Here is a 19,144-nt window from a genome sequence, read left to right as displayed (position 1 = left end):
CACGTGTGACGGATAAAAGGAGAGAATATCTGCCAGGTAAGAGGAGCTGAAAGAGAATCAGATTCCACACCGATGACAAACATGCGTGTTCTCCTGGACTCGGGGACGGTCACATATGAGAGCGCAGACCGAGCTGCTGAGGATCTACGAGCAAAGGGCTTCCCGATACCGCCGGGACCCGAAGGCCGAGCGAGAGAAACACCGCGGCTGAGCTCCCGCTGGGAAAAGGCCAAAAACACACCGAGACAGAAGGCAAAACCAGCAAAGGACAGGACAGTGACGGCATAGGACAGTGATGGCAGGCTGCACCTCTCTGAGGGCTGAAGGTCATTTGATGCTATTTTCTGTTCTTCCCCGACCCAAACCGTAAATCAAGACTGAGCTCTCCGCTGTCCTTTAGAGGACGTTGTCTGACTTTCTCTGGCCGAGGGCGTTACTTTTAATTTGAGATGAATGCCGTCAGTGTTTTGAGTTTGAATGACAACCAGTCCACATAACTATCCTGAGGGGCCGCGCCACCTTGTGGTCGGGACGTCCCCCTACACAAGAGGTCAAGGGGCGACCTCTTTGATGGAAGCCCAGTTTTTACTGACTGGTAGTTCTTGTTCTGGCTGTTCAATGCTGACTGTTCATAGTTCTTGTTCATTGCTGTTGGGGATCACGAGTGAGTGTCTAAGAGAACTCTAGTTTACCAACGCAGAACAAAGAATTCAAGGTTATCACCCTTAATGTGAACCAAACATTTGCTGTCACTCTGCAGTAACAAAGACACTAATCTGCAGTCAGACGAGGATCATGTGACACGCTGGTCTTTGCGTCAGGCGAACTATAACTCTCATGTTGCTGCTCTGGAAAGTTTTGTGTTTGCAAAAAAATCTTTGAGCAGAATGAACGAATCTGGATACTGAAAACCTTTTTGTTAATTTGACTTTAAAATGTAAAGTGATGATACATCATTATGTCTGGGTTTAATGTAAAAATAAAGACATTTTAATGTCATTATAACATTTATTCTCTGTTATTATGACATAGAATTAATACGATGTAATACTGTTTGTCTGTACAGTACAACAACACTATTTAAAGGAGCACTGAGTAGTTTTATAGAAGAATTTGAATATTTACAATATTAATGAGGTCATAATACAAACTTTTGGTCCTCAGAGGAAAATAAGGTCCCAGAGAAAACAGAGACGAGCACTGACTTTACACTAGTTCACACTAGTTTAACCTGTGGACACTTTAAATGACTGTAGATTTACACAACGGATGAACAATATTGGATTTTTGCCTTTGAGGCGACGCTGATATCTGCACATATGTTTCCCAGCTAACTGCAGAGAACATCAAGTCTCTGTTAACGAGTAATGAAGTCATTATTTTGTCTGCTCCTAACGTGACGGCTCCTTGGCAGATGCAGCAGAGCAGTCCAGATACACTGATGACACTCTGTCACATCCAGAGGAACACAGGGATGATGCTGGACTGGACAGTGGAGCTGATCTCAGAGCAGTTCACACTGCAGCACTGACAGTCATCTCCACGTGTTGTGATTGGTCTGTCAGTCACTGCTGGATGAAGCTCTCCTCTCCGCCCAGTCAGAGCCTCTCCACCCACCAGCTGATGGTGCTGCTTCAACCTCTCTGGATCATCAGGACACAGCTGATCCTCTCAACACCCCACCTTTCATCACTCTGACAGAGATCAGTTGAAGGACAACCAGCTGATGAGAGAATGAGAGAGAGCAGAAGTGATACATGAGTGTTTCCAGAGACTCCCTCCATCAGCTGTCAGTCAGTGATATAAAGACCAGCAGGACTTCAGTCCTGTTCAGACCACAAGTGGAGCGGCTGTGTAGCGTAGCCAGCTTCCTTTCAGCTTCATGTTAACGTGTTGGAGTGAAGCTCACAGACCTGCAGACACATCAAGTGTGTTTACTCTGCAGGTTTCACTCAAGTACACAGTGAAATAAACTGCTCACAGTCCCTGAACGCATCATGACTGCAGAAACACTTTAATGATGATTCACTGCTGTTAAAAACCAGAGTCTCAGTCACACCTGAATATTTCATCTACTTTGAAATATTACTAATATGTAAATATGGAGTCTGTTCCAAAAATATGTGGATAAAACAAAAGACAGATGGACAGATAAATACTTGATGTTAAAGCTCCTACATGTTCATACAAAGACTGAACAGTCAACATCAGCTGTGGTTACTGGACTTCAGCAGAGATTCTGGTCTGTGAGAAGACCACATGGTTACTAAATGTAACCGTGGTTCTCTGAAATAAGAGTCAGTGATTTGCAGGCTTCGGTCAGACTGATCTGTACGGTGGCCCTGAAGGTCCAAACACAACCACACTTCAGGTTATGGAAAAGGTGGGACGGCGTTCTTGTTTGTTATTGGACAGAACCCAAGTCTCTGGTGACAGTTTGATGTTTGGTGGAATGTTGTTGTGTTTTGACCTTCAGGGCCACCGTAGACCCTAGAGCTGTGACACAGATGGACTGATCAGTTGTTTAGAGTTGAAATGAGAGAACAAAGATTTGATGCTGCAACAGTTTGATGGATGAGGACCGCTGTCTCTACACATCCTGTGATGCTGTCAGCTGTGATCCAGCTTTACTTCCTGTAGACATGAACACAACAACAACAGTTGTCTTCACTTGTCACGGCCCTTGGCTGTTATGCAGTATGTCAGTCATTTCCGTGAACGTTTGTTTTGAGCTAATGCTGTTGCCAAACAATGTCTGACTCGTTCTCAAGTGGGCATGAAAAAACGCTATGATCAGACCGCCACAAAGCGAGAGTTTCAAATCGGGGATAAAGTCCTCGTTTTACTCCCTATATTAGGCTCAGCTCTCTCTGCGAAGTTTTCAGGTCCCTATGATGTCCTCAAGCGTCTTAACGAGTACGACTATGTCATCAGCACACCGGACAGACGGCATAAATCCCGGGTCTGTTACATTAATATGCTAAAACAGTACCATTCCCGAGAGACCGCACCGCTTGAGTCTGTTAAACAGTCACCTCCAGTTGTTTCCTGTGCATCAGCGGTAGTGAGAGGCCCACCAGAGTCTGATGATGCCCCCGTTAATGCGGACGGGCTACGTCCACCTCACCCCGCTGCGCAAAGTGCTCGCCTGCCCAACACAGAAATGTTAGAAGTCTTGCCGACAAAACTCCATCACCTGTCTCTCAACCAGCAGGATGATGTGGTTAATTTCGTGACAGAGTTTAGATGTCTGCTTAGTAATGTTTCCATGCAGACAACTCTCATACGGCATGACATAGATGTGAAGGATGCGAAGGACTGTGTGGACAATGTGGGGAACGCAAATTATGTCAGTAAGTTGGATTTATTGAAGGGGTATTGGCAAGTCCCTCTCACCGAACGCACTTCTGAAATATCTGCTTTTGTGACACCCAATCAGTTCTTGCAGTACAATGTCATGGCATTCGGCCTATGTAATGCTCCAGCCACCTTCCAGCGCCTTGTAAACCAGGTCCTGGGTGACATCCCTAACTGCAGTGCGTATTTGGATGATCTTGTTGTGTACACTTCCACTTGGGATGAACATATGAAAGTGTTAAGACAAGTATACACACGTCTGGCCCAAGCTTCTCTCACCCTCAATCTAGCAAAGTGCGAGTTTGGGAAAGCTACAGTGATCTATTTGGGACATCACGTGGGTCAGGGCCAGGTACGACCTGTGGATGCCAAGGTAGAAGCCATGACTCAATACCCGGTTCCCACCACCAGGCGTGAGCTGCGCAGATTTTTAGGAATGGTGGGTTATTACAGAAATTTCTGTCGCAATTTCTCCACAGTCATTTACCCTCTAACAACTCTGCTCAGCCCAAAGGTCGATTTTGAATGGACTCCCGAGTGTAAAATGCGTTTGACAGTGTAATGTCACTGCTCTGCCATGCTCCTGTCCTCGCCGCTCCTGATCTCTCACAACCTTTTAAACTAGAAATAGACGCCAGCGCTGTCGGGGCCGGTGCTGTGCTACTCCAAGAAGATGCACAAGGAATAGATCACCCTGTCCGCTATTATTCGCGCAAGTTCAATAAATATCAAGCTAACTATTCCACCATCGAAAAAGAAACTCTCGCTCTGCTACTCGCGCTGCAACATTTCGAGGTATATGTTGGGTCCAGTCCCTAGCCAGTTCTCGTCTACACTGATCATAACCCACTTGTGTTTTTGTCGCGCATGCATAATCATAATCAGCGCCTAATGCGGTGGGCTCTCCTGGTGCAAGATTTCCCCCTAGATATACAGCATATCTGCATGTTTGCAGATGCCCTGTCCAGAGTGTAAGTGTTTTGTATGCATATTTTGATTTGTGTCAACAAACTTGCTAGTTTGTGTTTTAAGGGGGGGGGGGGGGGTGTCACGGCCCTTGGCTGTTATGCCCTGCCCTGGTGTCTGTCCTCAAGTTCTATTATGCAGATGGTGTGTGCCAGCCCTGGCTCCTGATTGGTCTCTCTGGTTCCTGTCTGGTCCTCCTCCCTCTACCTACTCATCTGCCTGCCTCAGTCTGCTTGCCCTCCTGCGCTGTGATTGGGTTGCGTTGCTCCAGTTCAACTGCCCAATCCTGCCTCAGCTTGTTGCCAGTAACACCTGTTAAAAATCAGCAGCAGAGAGTCACTCGAGGCCACTGTGATTTGATGTGAACAGTTGGCCCCTTTGTCTCCCTGTTGGTTGCTGAGTTGAGCATTTGTTTGGAGGTTGTTGACGGTCTTGTGAGCGTGATTGCTAGCCACTGTTTGATTTTGGCTTGGCCTGCGCGCCGGACGTTTGAGTTATCCCCTTTGTTTTGATACGTGTGACACGTGACGGCTCTGAGCCAGTATTTGAATCCATTTCTGTAAAACATTGTTCGTCCTACACAGGACTTAAGGGTGCTATTCCCGTTCTGTATTTTTGTTTGTTTTTGTATTTTCATTTGGGAATAGCCCCCTCCTCCCTTAGTTTATTGTGTTTGATTCATGTTAAATTTACCTTCCCTATTAATAAAACTATTTAATTTTCGCTTAACCAATTCCATCTGGTTCTTTATGTTATTTCCCCTTCCCCAACGAGCTTGGGTCTTAACATCACTTCAACTCAAACACGCGATCACAACAAGCTTCTGGCTCGTCTGATTGGCTGACTGTTCCCCCTCTATCTCTTTCTGTCCAATCCTAAAGCCTGTCACCGTTCTCCTCTCACAGCTTCACTGAGGAAAGCAGCAAATGCTAGATCTTTACTTTGATACTGACTGACTGATACTGTGTTTATCACAATACTGCTGAAACCAGGACGGACTGACTGCCAACTCTCTACTGACCACAGAGTCTTCAGTCGACAGTTTGGACTCTCCACAAGTTCAGTCAGCAGCTTCACTCCTGAATCCTGCAGCTCGTTGTCACTCAGGTCCAGCTCTTTCAGATGGGAGGGGTTGGACTTCAGAGCTGAGGCCAGAGAAGCACAGCTGATCTCTGACAAACTGCAGAACCCTAATCTGAATAAAGAATGAATGATGTGACTTCACAATTTAAATATTCAGTCAGTAATAAACGTCACTAAGCTATATTAAAATGTTTTAAAAAGACAATTCTAAATATGTTTGTTATTGTCTGATAGTTCAACTAGAGATTATTTCACTTTTCATTGTAGAATGTATTTTTCTCATCACTTAAAAAACATTTTAAAATACATGATTTTGAATCTAAGATGAAAATCAATAGTTGAGGATGTTTAGAGTGACTTATTCATAATGTTATAGGAAGGTTTTACATGTGCAGCTCAATATTGGTCTACCACAGTCAAGGTACTCAATCACAGAAGAATAAAACAGACTTAAACAATAAGATACTCAGTGTGGATCAGTATAATATCAGCCTGATGTCTGCAGTTTAGTGTCAACACAACTTTCACATCATATTAATCTGAGCACAGAAGGAAAAAATGGTGTCTGACCTCAGAGACTCCAGTCTACAGTTTGGACTCTCCAGTTCAGCACAGAGAAGCTTCACTCCTGAATCCTGCAGGTCGTTGAGACCCAGTTCCAGATGTCTCAGATGGGAGGGGTTGGACTTCAGAACTGAGGCCAGAGAAGCACAGCTGATCTCTGACAACCTGCAGCCCTCCAATCTGAATACAGAATAAATGATGTGACTTCACAATTTAAATATTCAGTCAGTATAAATGTCACTTAGGCTTAATTAAAATGTTTTAAAAGACAATTCTGAATATATTTATTATTGTCTGATAGATAAAATAGAGATTATTTAACTTTTCATTGTAGACTGTATTTTTCTTATCACGATAAAAAAAAATCCTTTTAAAAACATGATTTGGAATCTAAGATGAAAATCAATAGTTGAGGATGTTCAGAGTGACATTCATATTGTTAGATGAAGGTTTTAAATGTGCAGCTCAACATTGCTCTGCCACAGTCAGTGGACTAAACCACAGAAGAAGAAAACAGACTTAAACATTAAGATACTCAGTGTGGATCAGTATAATATCAGCCTGATGTCTGCAGTTTAGGGTGAACACAACTTTCACATCATATTAATCTGAGCTCAGAAGGAAAAAATGGTGTCTGACCTCAGAGTCTCCAGTCGACAGTTTGGACTCTCCAGTTCAGCACAGAGAAGCTTCAATCCTGAATCCTTCAGGTTGTTTCCACTCAGCTCCAGCTCTCTCAGATGGGAGGGGTTGGTCTTCAGAGCTGAGGCCAGAGAAGCACAGCTGATCTCTGACAAACTGCACCATCTCATTCTGAATACAGAATAAATGATGTAAGTTTAAAAGACAACGTTCCTGCTTGAAATCATTCAGTGTTTAATAATGTGTTCAGAGCTGAAGAAGGTTTAGAATGTAGACGTTTAGAGAATGAAGCTCCAAACACCTGAACCCAACAGGATGCAGGTTCAACACTGTCAGATACACAAAGTGAAACAGAGCTCTCATTAATATTAATGACAACGTGCTGCTGCTTCAATAAAGACGTAGTGATGTCACCTCTTAAACTCTGCAGCTCCACCAGAGGCTCCATCTATACAAACTCGTGTTGTGCAGCCAAATAAAAACCCTCAGAAACTGACTGAACATTTGATTTTACTATTTAAAGCTCCTGTTATTAACACAGTTGAATTTTGAGTCTCGTTCCCGACTCGTCACATTCTGATGCTTTGGGATTGTAGGTCGGGTCGGCTGCTGTCCCAAAGCGTCAGAATTTGACGGCTTGGGAACAAGACTGAAAAACCAACTCTCTCTCCAACAGGAGCTTTAAGATAAAAGTCATCCTGAGTTGAAGTTTGTGACGTCAGTACAGACGTCACATATCCTCATAAAGGTTTGGAACAAACACACGTTTGTTGTTGTCTGACAGAGAAGAAAACACAGTGTTTGTGTTTTTATTTTCAGAAGCAAGAAGGAAAAGTGCGAATTAATGATGAAGAGGTTGATGGAGAATAAAACAGTGGTGAAGTTTTGATGTTATATGTTTAAAATATGAAGCAGAACAAGATGCTCAGTGTGAATCAGGACAGAATCTATGAGGTCAAATCCCCTTCAGAACTGATGACATCAACATCGTCTTAACCACGGTTTAAAATAAATATTGAAATGGATTTATCATTTTCACTCATACAACAGTATGTTGGGGGCCACACCTTTCTGATGTCACATTAGGGGGCCTGTGTCCAACAATTTGTGTCACTTTAAAAACCTGACACACAAACATTAACACCTTCCTCACTCTGTGATTGGTGAGCTGAGTGGAGGTGAGATAGAGCCCAGGTTTCAACTTCTCTCTCAGCTCTTTTTTCATTTGTTATACAACTATTTCTGTCACTGTGAAATATGAACTGAGTGAAACACTATGAATGTCTTCCAGGAGAGAACATGTGAGAAGTTACCTCCATATTTAAACCATTGTTGAGCCTCCAGCAGCTCTTGGCTCCACCTTTGGCTGTCTGAAACAGCTATGAACACTTTTAGCTTCACTGATGCTCACTGATCCCATGCTAACAGGTGGCGTTAACACACTGCAGACCACTGATTGGTCAGTGGGAACAGCCAGAGTCGTCTCGTCCTCCACGCTCTGAAGTAACATTTCATTTTCTACCTTTTAGGCAGTCTTCGGTCACGCTGCCTGCAGCCTTTCTCAAGTAAAGCTAGTTTCCTTGTTGTGATGAACAACCACACGTGTGTGCTGTGTGTAGAGAATGTGTGGTCGAGCAAAAGAGAGAGAGTGAAAACTTTAAGTTAATAAAATCGTTATAGATACACAGAAACACATGAACTGACTTCAGAGTCTCTAGTCGACAGTTTGGACTCTCCAGTTCAGCACAGAGAAGCTTCACTCCTAAATCCTGCAGCTTGTTCCCACTCAGCTCCAGCTCTCTCAGATGGGAGGGGTTGGCCTTCAGAGCTGAGGCCAGAGAAGCACAGCTGATCTCTGACAAACTGCAGAACCTCAGTCTGAATAAAGAATAAATGATGTGACTTCACAATTTAAATATTCAATCAGTATAGACATCACAAAGCTTCATTAAATAGTTTTAAAAAGACAATTCTGAAAGTTTGTTATTGTCTGATAGTTAAACTAGAGATTGTCTAACTTTCCACTTTTAAAAAATCATTTTAAAAAACATGATTTTGAATCTAACATAAAAATCAACAGTTCAGGATGTTCAGAGTGAATAATTCATATTGTTAGATGAAGGTTTTAAATGTGCAGCTCAACATTGCTCTGCCACAGTCAATGGACTAAACCACAGAAGAAGAAAACAGAGTTTAGCATGAAGATACTCAGTGTGGATCAGTATAATATCAGCCTGATGTCTGCAGTTTAGTGTCAACACAACTTTCACATCATATTAATCTGAGCACAGAAGGAAAAATGGTGTCTGACCTCAGAGTCTCCAGTCGACAGTTTGGACTCTCCAGTCCAGCACAGAGAAGCTTCACTCCTGAATCCTGCAGCTCGTTGTTCTTACTCAGCTCCAGCTCTCTCAGATGGGAGGGGTTGGACTTCAGAACTGAGGCCAGAGAAGCACAGCTGATCTTTGACAAACTGCAGTACTCCAATCTGAATACAGAATAAATGATGCAAGTTTAAAAGACAACGTTCCTGATTGAAATCATTCAGTGTTTAATAATGTGTTCAGAGCTGAAGAAGGTTTAGAATGTAGACGTTTAGAGAATGAAGCTCCAAACACCTGAACCCAACAGGATGCAGGTTCAACACTGTCAGATACACAAAGTGAAACAGAGCTGTCATTAATATTAATGACAACATGCTGCTGCTTCAATAAAGACGAAGTGATGTCACCTCTTAAACTCTGCAGCTCCACCAGAGGCTCCATCTATACAAACTCATGTTGTGCAGCCAAATAAAAGCCCACAGAAACTGACTGAACATTATGAAAACTTTTAGCTTCACTGATGCTCACTGATCCCATGCTAACAGGTGGAGTTAACACACTGCAGACCACTGATTGGTCAGTGGGAACAGCCAGAGTCGTCTCGTCCTCCACGCTCTGAAGTAACATTTCACTTTCTACCTTTTCAGCATCTTCTGTCTCGCTGTCTGCAGCCTTTCTCAAGTAAAGCTAGTTTCCTTGTTGTGATGAACAACCACATGTGTGTGCTGTGTGCAGAGAATGTGTGGTCGAGCAAAAGAGAGAGAGTGAAAACTTTAAGTTAATTAAATCTTAAAGGATACACAGAAACACATGAACTGACCTCAGAGTCTCCAGACGACAGTTTGGACTTTCCAGTTCAGCACAGAGAAGCTTCATTCCTGAATCCTGCAGGTAGTTGTGACTCAGGTCCAGTTCTCTCAGATGGGAGGGGTTGGACTTCAGAGCTGAGGCCAGAGAAGCACAGCTGATCTCTGACAAACTGCAGTTCCACAATCTGAATTAAGAATAAATGATGTAAGTTTAAAAGACAATGTTCCTGCTTGAAATCATTCAGTGTTTAATAAGCTGTTCAGAGCTGAAGAAGGTTTAGAATGTAGACGTTTAGAGAATGAAGCTCCAAACACCTGAACCCAACAGGATGCAGGGTCAACACTGTCAGATACACAAAGTGAAACAGAGCTCTCATTAATATTAATGACAACATGCTGCTGCTTCAATAAAGATGTAGTTGTTTGTGAGGGCTCTAATAAAGGACTGTGTAAACTTTGTATGCTGATCCTGATTTCCAGCTTCGCCCAGGTATGTCTATGAAAACACGGATCCTGACAACACTCCTTTAGTTTGACTGCATTAATGTTGTTAAGCAACTGTACAGAACATGGGCATAACTTTGTGTGTGTGGTTCTGTCAAGAGAAATAAAAAACATTATGTAGGCCACATTGCATAGGCATACATATATATACATGCACACATACACACTCTCACATGCTTAAATATATGTGTTATACATACATCTCTGCATAATATGTGCAGTGTAACCAATTAATATAAACAGTGCACTCATTAACTTAAATACAAATACACATGGACAACTATCACCAGCTAATCAATGAACAACCACGTGCATTTTAGCTAGCAAGAACGAGCTAGGTGCCAATATATGGAGCAAGAACAGTGAGAAACAGTTGTATTGGCATTGAAACAAGTATTGGCACTGAAAAAAGAAACTAATTAAAACAATTAAAATCTGAAAATCTTATTATTTGATTTTTCTTTGATTTTTTCTTCATGTCACTATTTTTTCACTGTCACTGATTTTCAGTTTCAACTTTCTGTCACTGTTTTGGCGCCGAGAGGGAGGGGTCTGAGGGGAGGGGCAAGTAGAGCGTGGTTTGCATATCATTTGAGAAGGTAATGGCTGCAACCTGCGGGAAGGCGGGGCACCTATTTTGGTTTCAAAACAGCACATTTTGCCAAAAGGTGAGTGATTTTCATGCCTGATGAACACTTTTAGCTTCACTGATGCTCACTGATCCCATGCTAAAAGGTGGAGTTAAAACACTGCAGACCACTGATTGGTCCGTGGGAACAGCCAGAGTCGTCTCATTCTCCATGCTCTGAAATGACATTTCACTTTCTACCTTTTCAGCATCTTCTGTCTCACTGCCTGCAGCCTTTCTCAAGTAAAGCTAGTTTCCTTGTTGTGATGAATAACCACACGTGTGCTGTGTGTAGAGAATGAGAGAGAGTGAAAACTTTAAGTTAATAAAATCTTTATAGATACACAGAAACACATGAACTGACCTCAGAGTCTCCAGTCGACAGTTTGGACTCTCTAGTTCAGAACACAGCAGCTTCACTCCTGAATCCTGCAGGTAGTTTTCTCTCAGGTCCAGCTCTTTCAGATGGGAGGGGTTGGACTTAAGAGCTGAGGCCAGAGAAGCACAGCTGATCTCTGACAACCTGCAGTAACTCAATCTGAATAAAGAAAAAATGATGTAAGTTTAAAAGACAATGTTCCTGCTTGAAATCATTCAGTGTTTAATAAGCTGTTCAGAGCTGAAGAGGGTTTAGAATGTAGACGTTTAGAGAATGAAACTCCAAACACCTGAACCCAACAGGATGCAAGTTCAACACTATCAAATACACAAAGTGAAACAGAGCTCTCATTAATATTAATGACAACGTGCTGCTGCTTCAATAAAGACGTATTGATGTCACCTCTTAAACTCTGCAGCTCCACCAGAGGCTCCATCTATACAAACTCATGTTGTGCAGCCAAATAAAAACCCACAGAAACGGATTGAACATTTGATTCTACTATTTAAAGCTCCTGTTATTAAGACAGTTGAATTTTGAGTCTCTTTTCAGACGATTTTTCCACTTTCTCAATTCTCTGCAGTCGGCCATTAACCCACCCGCTACCCCTTCAGCTCCGAGGAGTGAAGCTGAGACTGCTGTTTGGACTCGGTGACTGTTAGTGAGAGTGAGAGCAGCAGCTAGCTGAGCTCTGAGACCACCGAGTGAGAAACAAGATGTCCGCCGCCGAGGGTCCTCCACAGTCAGCCTGCCATTAGCCCGCCACGTATCCCCTTCAGCTTGGAGATGACCTACTGGGACTCTTGTGACTTGAGCTCTGCTATGGTGAGTACTCACCTGTTGTTTCTGCGCGGTCAAAGTGAACCGGCATCAACTGGATTTGGCCGCCACGCTCGTCAGCTCCCACCAGGCCTGCAGCTTGACGTTTTTCTTATTTCTCTTTTCTCTCTTTGCTTGTTTGGGTGTGTGTGGGCCCACAAATTAATTAAGTATCACTTAAAGCTTCTATAAGAGTTCTTTTGCTGTGTTTAATATTAATGAAGGTCTTTTGTGGTAAAGTTCATTAGCAGTGATCAATTGCAGAGCGAGGTTAAAACAACATTTTTGTATTTTAACAAAAGTAAATTGACAGTGAATACTAACAAAACAAGGTTAAAGGAACATTGCACTGAATTCATTGGTTTGACTTGTTAAAGTTTCATTCAGAACAACGTCAGTAGAAAACCACATTTTGGGTTTACTGCGATTTACCGCAGATGGTTACATTTATTTATAATTCTTATTCTTCTGTTAATAATTTGAAGTTAATTTATTGGGACATAGTTGTCATGCGACTCATTTTAAGTGCACTTAACTACAGTAAAAACACATTAACAAGGTACGTAATAATCCATTAATATTGAAATAAAAAGAGATTTGTCCAATTAAGAGCACATAAACACATAAGAGGAGGTGTGTCTTTTGTCCAACGTGACTTAAACATTATCCAAACTCCTTTTTAAAGATTCATCACTTTCTGTTCAGAGACTTAAATCTCTGTGTATCTGTGTGTGTTGTACGTCAGGCACTAATATACAATAATGTAGTGTCACCTGTGTGTGTGTGTGTGTGTGTGTGTGATATAAATATATAATTAGGAGTCAAACTGTTCAGACTGTCAAATTTTAAACTGAGTTGTTGTGATTTGGGTATTTTATAGATACACAGAAACACATGAACTGACCTCAGAGTCTCCAGTCGACAGTTTGGACTCTCCAGTCCAGAACACAGCAGCTTCACTCCTGAATTCTGCAGGTCGTAGTTCCAACTCAGGTCCAGCTCTGTCAGATGGGAGGGGTTGGACTTCAGAACTGAGGCCACGACTTCATAGTGACTCTCTGAGAGTCTACAACCAATAAATCTGTGATGACAGATAATAGAAAATTAAAACAATAAAATGTGACACTTTATTGTGAAAATAGAATCAGACATTTTGCATCAAAAGCTCAGGTGGTCCGCTGGTCAGCCTGAGCTGGTCAGTCATTGATCACAAGGTTTGTAGTTTGAAACTTGAGCTCCTTCTGTCCACGAGGCCCCAGACTTTCCCTGCCTGAGGAGATCAGAGGGGCTGAATCGGGGCCCCATTCTGTATAACGCCCCAAAACACACTTGAATAAAACTGCTTTTAACCCCTGATGTGGATGTTTTTATCTTCATGTTTGATTTTGGTTTGTTTTATTCATTCTGTCCTCTTTAAATTTATATTTGTAACTGTCGGGGTAAAACTTGCTTTTTCTTGAGATTCTGTCATTGTGTTGCTGTTTAATGTGTGTACAGCACTTTGTAACTGCTTTTAAAAGTCATATATCAAGAAAATTCATAAATAAACAAACCTCCCCGAGTGCCCTTGAGCAACATGAACCGCACATTGATGTTCAGGACAAAAGGGTCCAGATGACTGTAATGTAAACGTGTCAGATTTGAGTTGATTTATATTCATGAAGCTTTATGTAAATTCACTGTAGGTTGAAACTGCACTTGTATGTGTTTGCCTCAGTTATGTGTTTGTGTGCATTTTGTTCTTTGATGCATTTTATTCTGTCACTCCGTCTGCTTTTCACCTCCCATTAAAATAATTCCACGTCTTCTACTGCATCAATAGTATAATTAGTACTAAAGATTGAGTTATTATCATTTGATGGGTAATAATTTGTCTCAGGTGGAGTTCACCTGGCTGAAGTAAATGTTTTGGAAAGTAGACGACTACATGTCATTTCATCTCTGAGCTTGGTGATGAGAATTGATCCAATAAGCAGGTTTTATAGTTGTTCAGAAAAACATGTATCGTGTTGAGGTTTTATATAATGCATGTGTGTAAAGTGTTTGTCTTTAATACTGAAGGCTTCAGCTTTACCAGGATTTTTAATGTTAATCACATTTGGACTTACCGAGCCTTTCTACAATTCCTCACAGCTGGAATCAGTCTCTGTTTTCCCTGCCATGATGTGATGTTGTATTTCTTTGTGTCCAGCTCATCCAGAACCTCCTCTGACATCTGCAGCATGTAGGCCAGAGCTGAGCAGTCGAACACAGAGAGTTTCTTCTCTGATCTGTTCTCTGACTTCAGGAACTCTTGGATCTCCTGATGGACTGAGTGGTCATTCATCTCCACCAGACAGTGGAAGATGTTGATGCTTCTGTCAGGAGAGATCTCATGACCGTTCATCTTCTTCAGGTTGTTGATGGCTCTCTGCATGATTTGTGGACTGTTGTCTGTCTGACCCAGCAGGCCTCCTAAGAGTCTCTGGTTGGACTTCAGAGAGAGGCCATGAAGGAAGCGAACAAACAGTTCCAGGTGGCCATTTTTACTTTCAAGGGATTTCTGCATGGCTCTCCTCAGGAACTCATCCAGGGAAGAGTAGTTGTTATAACTTTGACCTCCCAGGAAGTCCTCCAGGACCTTTGTGTTCCTGTTGGTGTAACAGTGGAACATGTAGACTGCAGCCAGAAACTCCTGAACGCTCAGATGAACAAAGCAGTAGACTGTTTTCTGGAAGATCACACTCTCTCTTCTGAAGATCTCTGTGCAAACTCCTGAGTACACTGAGGCCTCTGTGACATTAAGACCACAGCGCTCCAGGTCTTCTTGGTAGAACATGATGTTTCCTGTCTCCAGATGTTCAAACGCCAGCCTCCCCAGCTTCAGAAGAACTTCCCTGTCAGCCTCCGTCAGCTCCTGTGGACTCGTCTCACCTCCCTCATTGTACTTCTGCTTCTTCATCTTTGTCTGAATCAGCAGGAAGTGTGAGTACATGTCAGTCAGGGTCTTGGGCAGCTCTCCTCTCTGGTCTGTAGTCAACATGTGGTCCAGAACTGTAGCAGTGATCCAGCAGAAGACTGGGATCAGACACATGATGTGGAGGCTCCTGGAGGTCTTGATTTGTGAGATGATTCTGCTGGACAGATCTTCATCACTGAACCTCCTCCTGAAGTACTCCTCCTTCTGGACGTCAGTGAAGCCTCGTACTTCTGTTACCCTGTCCACACATGAAGGAGGGATCCGATTGGCTGCCGCAGGTCGGGAAGTGATCCAGACGAGAGCCGAGGGAAGCAGCTTCCCCTGGATGAGGTTTGTCAGCAGCACGCTGACCGATGACTTCTGTGTGACATCAGACACGACCTCATGGTTGTTGAAATCCAGTGAAAGTCTGCTTTCATCCAGGCCGTCAAAGATGAAGAGAAGTTTACAGACAGCGAGCTTCTCTGCTGTCACCTTCTGTAATGTTGGATGGAAAACATGGAGCAGCCTGAGAAGACTGTACTGCTCATCTCTGATCATGTTCAGCTCCCTGAACGACAGCAGAACCAGCAGACTGACATCTTGGTTTTCGGAGCCCTCTGCCCAGTCCAGAGTGAACTTCTGCACCGAGAAGGTTTTTCCAACTCCAGCGACGCCGTTGGTCAGAACGACTCTGATGCGTCTCTGTTGGTCAGGTGAGGCTTTAAAGATGTCGCAGCACCTGATTGGAGTTTCACTGAAGGTCTTCTTCTTGGAAGCTGTCTCAAGCTGCCTCACCTCATGTTGGGTATTAACCTCTTCACTCTGTCCCTCTGTGATGTAGAGCTCAGTGTAGATCCTGTTGAGGAGGGTTCCACTTCCTGTTTCATCACTTCCTGTTCCATCACTTCCTTCAGTCACACGTTCACATCTCCTCCTCAGACTGATCTTATGTTCATGGAAAACCTCCTGCAGACCAACATTCACTGAAAGAAGAGAAAAAAAGTGGGAGACAAAAAATACAATGTGACAATGAGCAGTCAGTCGTCTTTTCATTACACATTAAAAACCATCAGTGTAAGAATATGTTTGTTGTTGTTTGTTGTTTCCTTTTCCCTTCTTTCCACCTTGACTACAAGGGAGGACCAGCTACTGCTCAACTAAATCCAGACTAGTTGATGTCCTGGATCCACAATAGTGACACAAACCCCTCATGACATCAGAACAGAAGAAACTGGACACAACTTCAGAATGAAAACTCTCCTGTTCAGCATCTTGGTCCATAAAAACAATCTCTCTCTGGATCTCTTATTGCTTCTAACTGTAGCACTTGAACCTTTTCAACATAATTGATACATTTGATCTACTCAAGTTGTATCCACATGGTTCAGTCAGTTATTTTCAGTCACTTTGGATACAAACGTCAGCTAAATGAACGTGTTGTAATGAAGCAGCAACATTTTTAAGCTGTTTAATGTGCTGTAAACTGAGCAGCTAATTAGCTTCTGCTGTAGCCTGAAAATAGATCTCTTATTCAACAAGTGGATCTGCAGGACGAGGTGTGTGTTTGTAAGTTAGAGGAGGAGGAGATGTTAGCAGGAAAGCTAATGTGGACTGTTGTTTAAAGTGCTGTTTAGTCTCAAGCTGCTGTCTGACACTTCTCTATCTCCATCTATGCATACAGAGAACAAACTGCTTTCTGACTGGTTAATGTGTGACAGAACAAATGTATTAAAACAACAAGTAGTGTGTTCAGACATGAAGACATCAGCAGACAGATATATAGTCTTACTTTTTACAGTGCTGCTCAGACTGGCTGTCTGCAGTCCAGCTCTCGTTCTGGATCTTTCTCCACACTGGGGACAGGAGGAGTGTCCTGGTGAAGCAGACTGGTCCCAGTATGATGTGATGCACAGTCTGCAGAACCAGTGTGCACAGTCTGATGGTCCAGGTTCAGTACTGAGGTCTGGAGGAAGATCTTTGGACCAGTCACTGTTCATAGACAGACAGCTGGATACTGGAGACTCAGCTCTCTGTCTGTTGGACTGAACTCTGCAAACACCAACATGTTTGTATTTATAGTTTTTCTCAGTTGTTTACACACAAATACTGGTACTTGAGACACAATGACCACAACATGTAACTCATGCACCAACCTCCCTGAACCAATTCTGCTAAACTACAAGCACAATTCCTGCTTTACACTTAAATTGCAGTTCTAAAACACACTTTTTCTGCATTTGTGACAATTTAAATTCAAAATTCTAAAGTTAATTGCCCTACTATGCACACTGACTCATCACATGGCAAACACCTCTCACACAGTTTTACAATGCTTTAGCATAAAAGGGCAACAGGTGAGTCTCTGCTCTGTCCTCCTCCTCCTTCACACAAACACTCATCTTCTGCTCTGAAGTCAGTCTGAGAAGTTAAACATTAACAAGAATCAGGAAACAAGTTTGTTCAAGAGTCACACAAGACGGAGAGAGCAGGAAGTAACACACACTCTCTCTCCCCTTCACACACACATTATACAGTATAATAAAAGCAGCCAGAAGTCCACCTGCTCAGGTTTCTTCACACCTGTGCTTGTTTTCTTGGGTTACTGGAGGTTTAAAGAGTATTATTCAGCCAATCAGGACTTTGTGTCCACAGATGAATCAAACTGTTGACTTCACTCCAACATTTCTTTCCTCCACAGTCCACAGGGAGAAAACTGACTCACAGTAAGTAAAGTAACAGTAAATAATCACAATGTGTTTTTAACACTCACCCTGCCTCAGACTGCAGCTGTTCTCCTTCTGCTCCGTCCTCTGAAAATGGAGTCGGACTGAACACTTTCACTTTCAGGATTCCTCCCTTTGGCTGTGTCCCAGTTCAGGGTCTCAATTACGTCACAACGTCGCGCGCATGCTCCTTCAGATGCTTTTCCCGCTTCCTGGAGGACGCACGTCACGCACCGCTACGATCCTAGGCGCCCTCACATATCCCAAGATCCTTTGCACGCCCGACTAGAAGAAGAAAGACAGAAAGGAGAAAATGGCGACCTCAAGTGGTTCAGATCTCACATTTAAATGTAAATATTGTGTTTAAACTCAGTTTTGACTCATTTGAACATCCAACGCCAGATATGTGAAAGGGCTTCACTTTCAAACGTTAGACGTTCACAGGTTGACTTGTCTCTTATATCTTATTGTGACTGTTGACATTTTAGAGACTATTTTTACTTCATGTACATAAATGGACCGAGATGAATAGATTCAGATCAGGCTTTGATCCCTGCTTTTATTTCACACTGTAACACTGTAAAGTCTAGTTAAATGTTTGAACTGAATAAAGAGCAAAGTTTAGGATTATCCTCATGATGATTATATGTTTGCTGTATTAGAACCTTTTAGTCTGTTGACACTAAACATCTTTTACATTTCATTGTGTTTTAGGGAGCAAACAGAGATAATAATAATAATGATAATAATATTATTATTATTATTATTATTATTATTATTATAACAAACAATAAATAATAATACATAATGCATAATAAATCGTAATAAAAAATAAATAACAAATATATAATAGAAATGTATGATAAAAAATAGATAATAATAGATAACAAATAATAACTCATAATAAATAAAAATTACATGATAAAAAGGATATAATAATAAATAATACATATATAATACAAATTAATAATTCATAACAAAAATCATAAAAAATTCCACAAAATAAATAATGAATATATAATTATAAATACATACAAATAATAATCAATAATAAATAGCCCACATGTCTGTCCTGGTGTCACTCTCTGTAAATCTTTGCCTCCCTGTGTTAATGTGATCTTGTGTTGACCTTTTCTCTTGCTTCTCTCTGTGTTCAGAACAGTTCTGAAACAACGGGCCTGCAGGGGAAGGTCGAGTCCAGCAGGCCAGAAACAAGTGGGACCATTTAAAGAACCAGTACAAAGTAGCTGCAGGTCTGAATGATGATGTGGAAACTAAATTATATTTGTTTTACCCATGCAAGTTAATAAATACTTTGCTGACGTGATTGATTTCCACTGCCTTAGGATTGCTAATATCCAGGGACAGCAGAGGGTCGGCAGAAGGCCCAGCTCTGCTACTGGGT

At 42.2% G+C, this 19,144-nt stretch overlaps 1 protein-coding gene across 1 annotated transcript; it reads right to left on the bottom strand.

Annotated features, from left to right (window-relative positions):
* Positions 1-949: 949 nt before the first annotated feature.
* On the bottom strand, positions 950-17,900 carry LOC115592948 (NACHT, LRR and PYD domains-containing protein 12-like). The gene is made up of 9 exons (XM_030436228.1): positions 17,787-17,900; positions 16,806-17,065; positions 14,184-15,999; positions 12,980-13,156; positions 11,242-11,415; positions 9,757-9,930; positions 6,610-6,783; positions 5,345-5,518; positions 950-1,723 (listed from the first exon to the last, which is right to left on the bottom strand). Exons 2-9 carry the CDS (start codon positions 17,011-17,013, stop codon positions 1,705-1,707), a joined length of 2,916 nt encoding a protein of 971 aa, XP_030292088.1. The 5' UTR covers positions 17,014-17,065; positions 17,787-17,900; the 3' UTR covers positions 950-1,704.
* Positions 17,901-19,144: the final 1,244 nt, after the last annotated feature.

Source organism: Sparus aurata, chromosome 1 (assembly GCF_900880675.1).
Source record: "Sparus aurata chromosome 1, fSpaAur1.1, whole genome shotgun sequence".
In the NCBI taxonomy this organism is placed as follows: domain Eukaryota; kingdom Metazoa; phylum Chordata; class Actinopteri; order Spariformes; family Sparidae; genus Sparus; species Sparus aurata.
Note: the sequence above shows the minus strand (reverse complement) of the source record. Positions and strands in the feature narration are given on the sequence as shown.

Coding starts and splice junctions, on each gene's coding strand:
- LOC115592948 (XM_030436228.1), bottom strand. CDS start 17,013: ATGAACAGTGACTGGTCCAAAGATCTTCCTCCAGACCTCAGTACTGAA. Junction 6,784..9,756: donor TGTCGTCTGGAGACTCTGAG/GTCAGTTCATGT, acceptor TTCTGTATTCAG/AATGAGATGGTGCAGTTTGT. Junction 5,519..6,609: donor TGTCGACTGGAGACTCTGAG/GTCAGACACCAT, acceptor TTCTTTATTCAG/ATTAGGGTTCTGCAGTTTGT.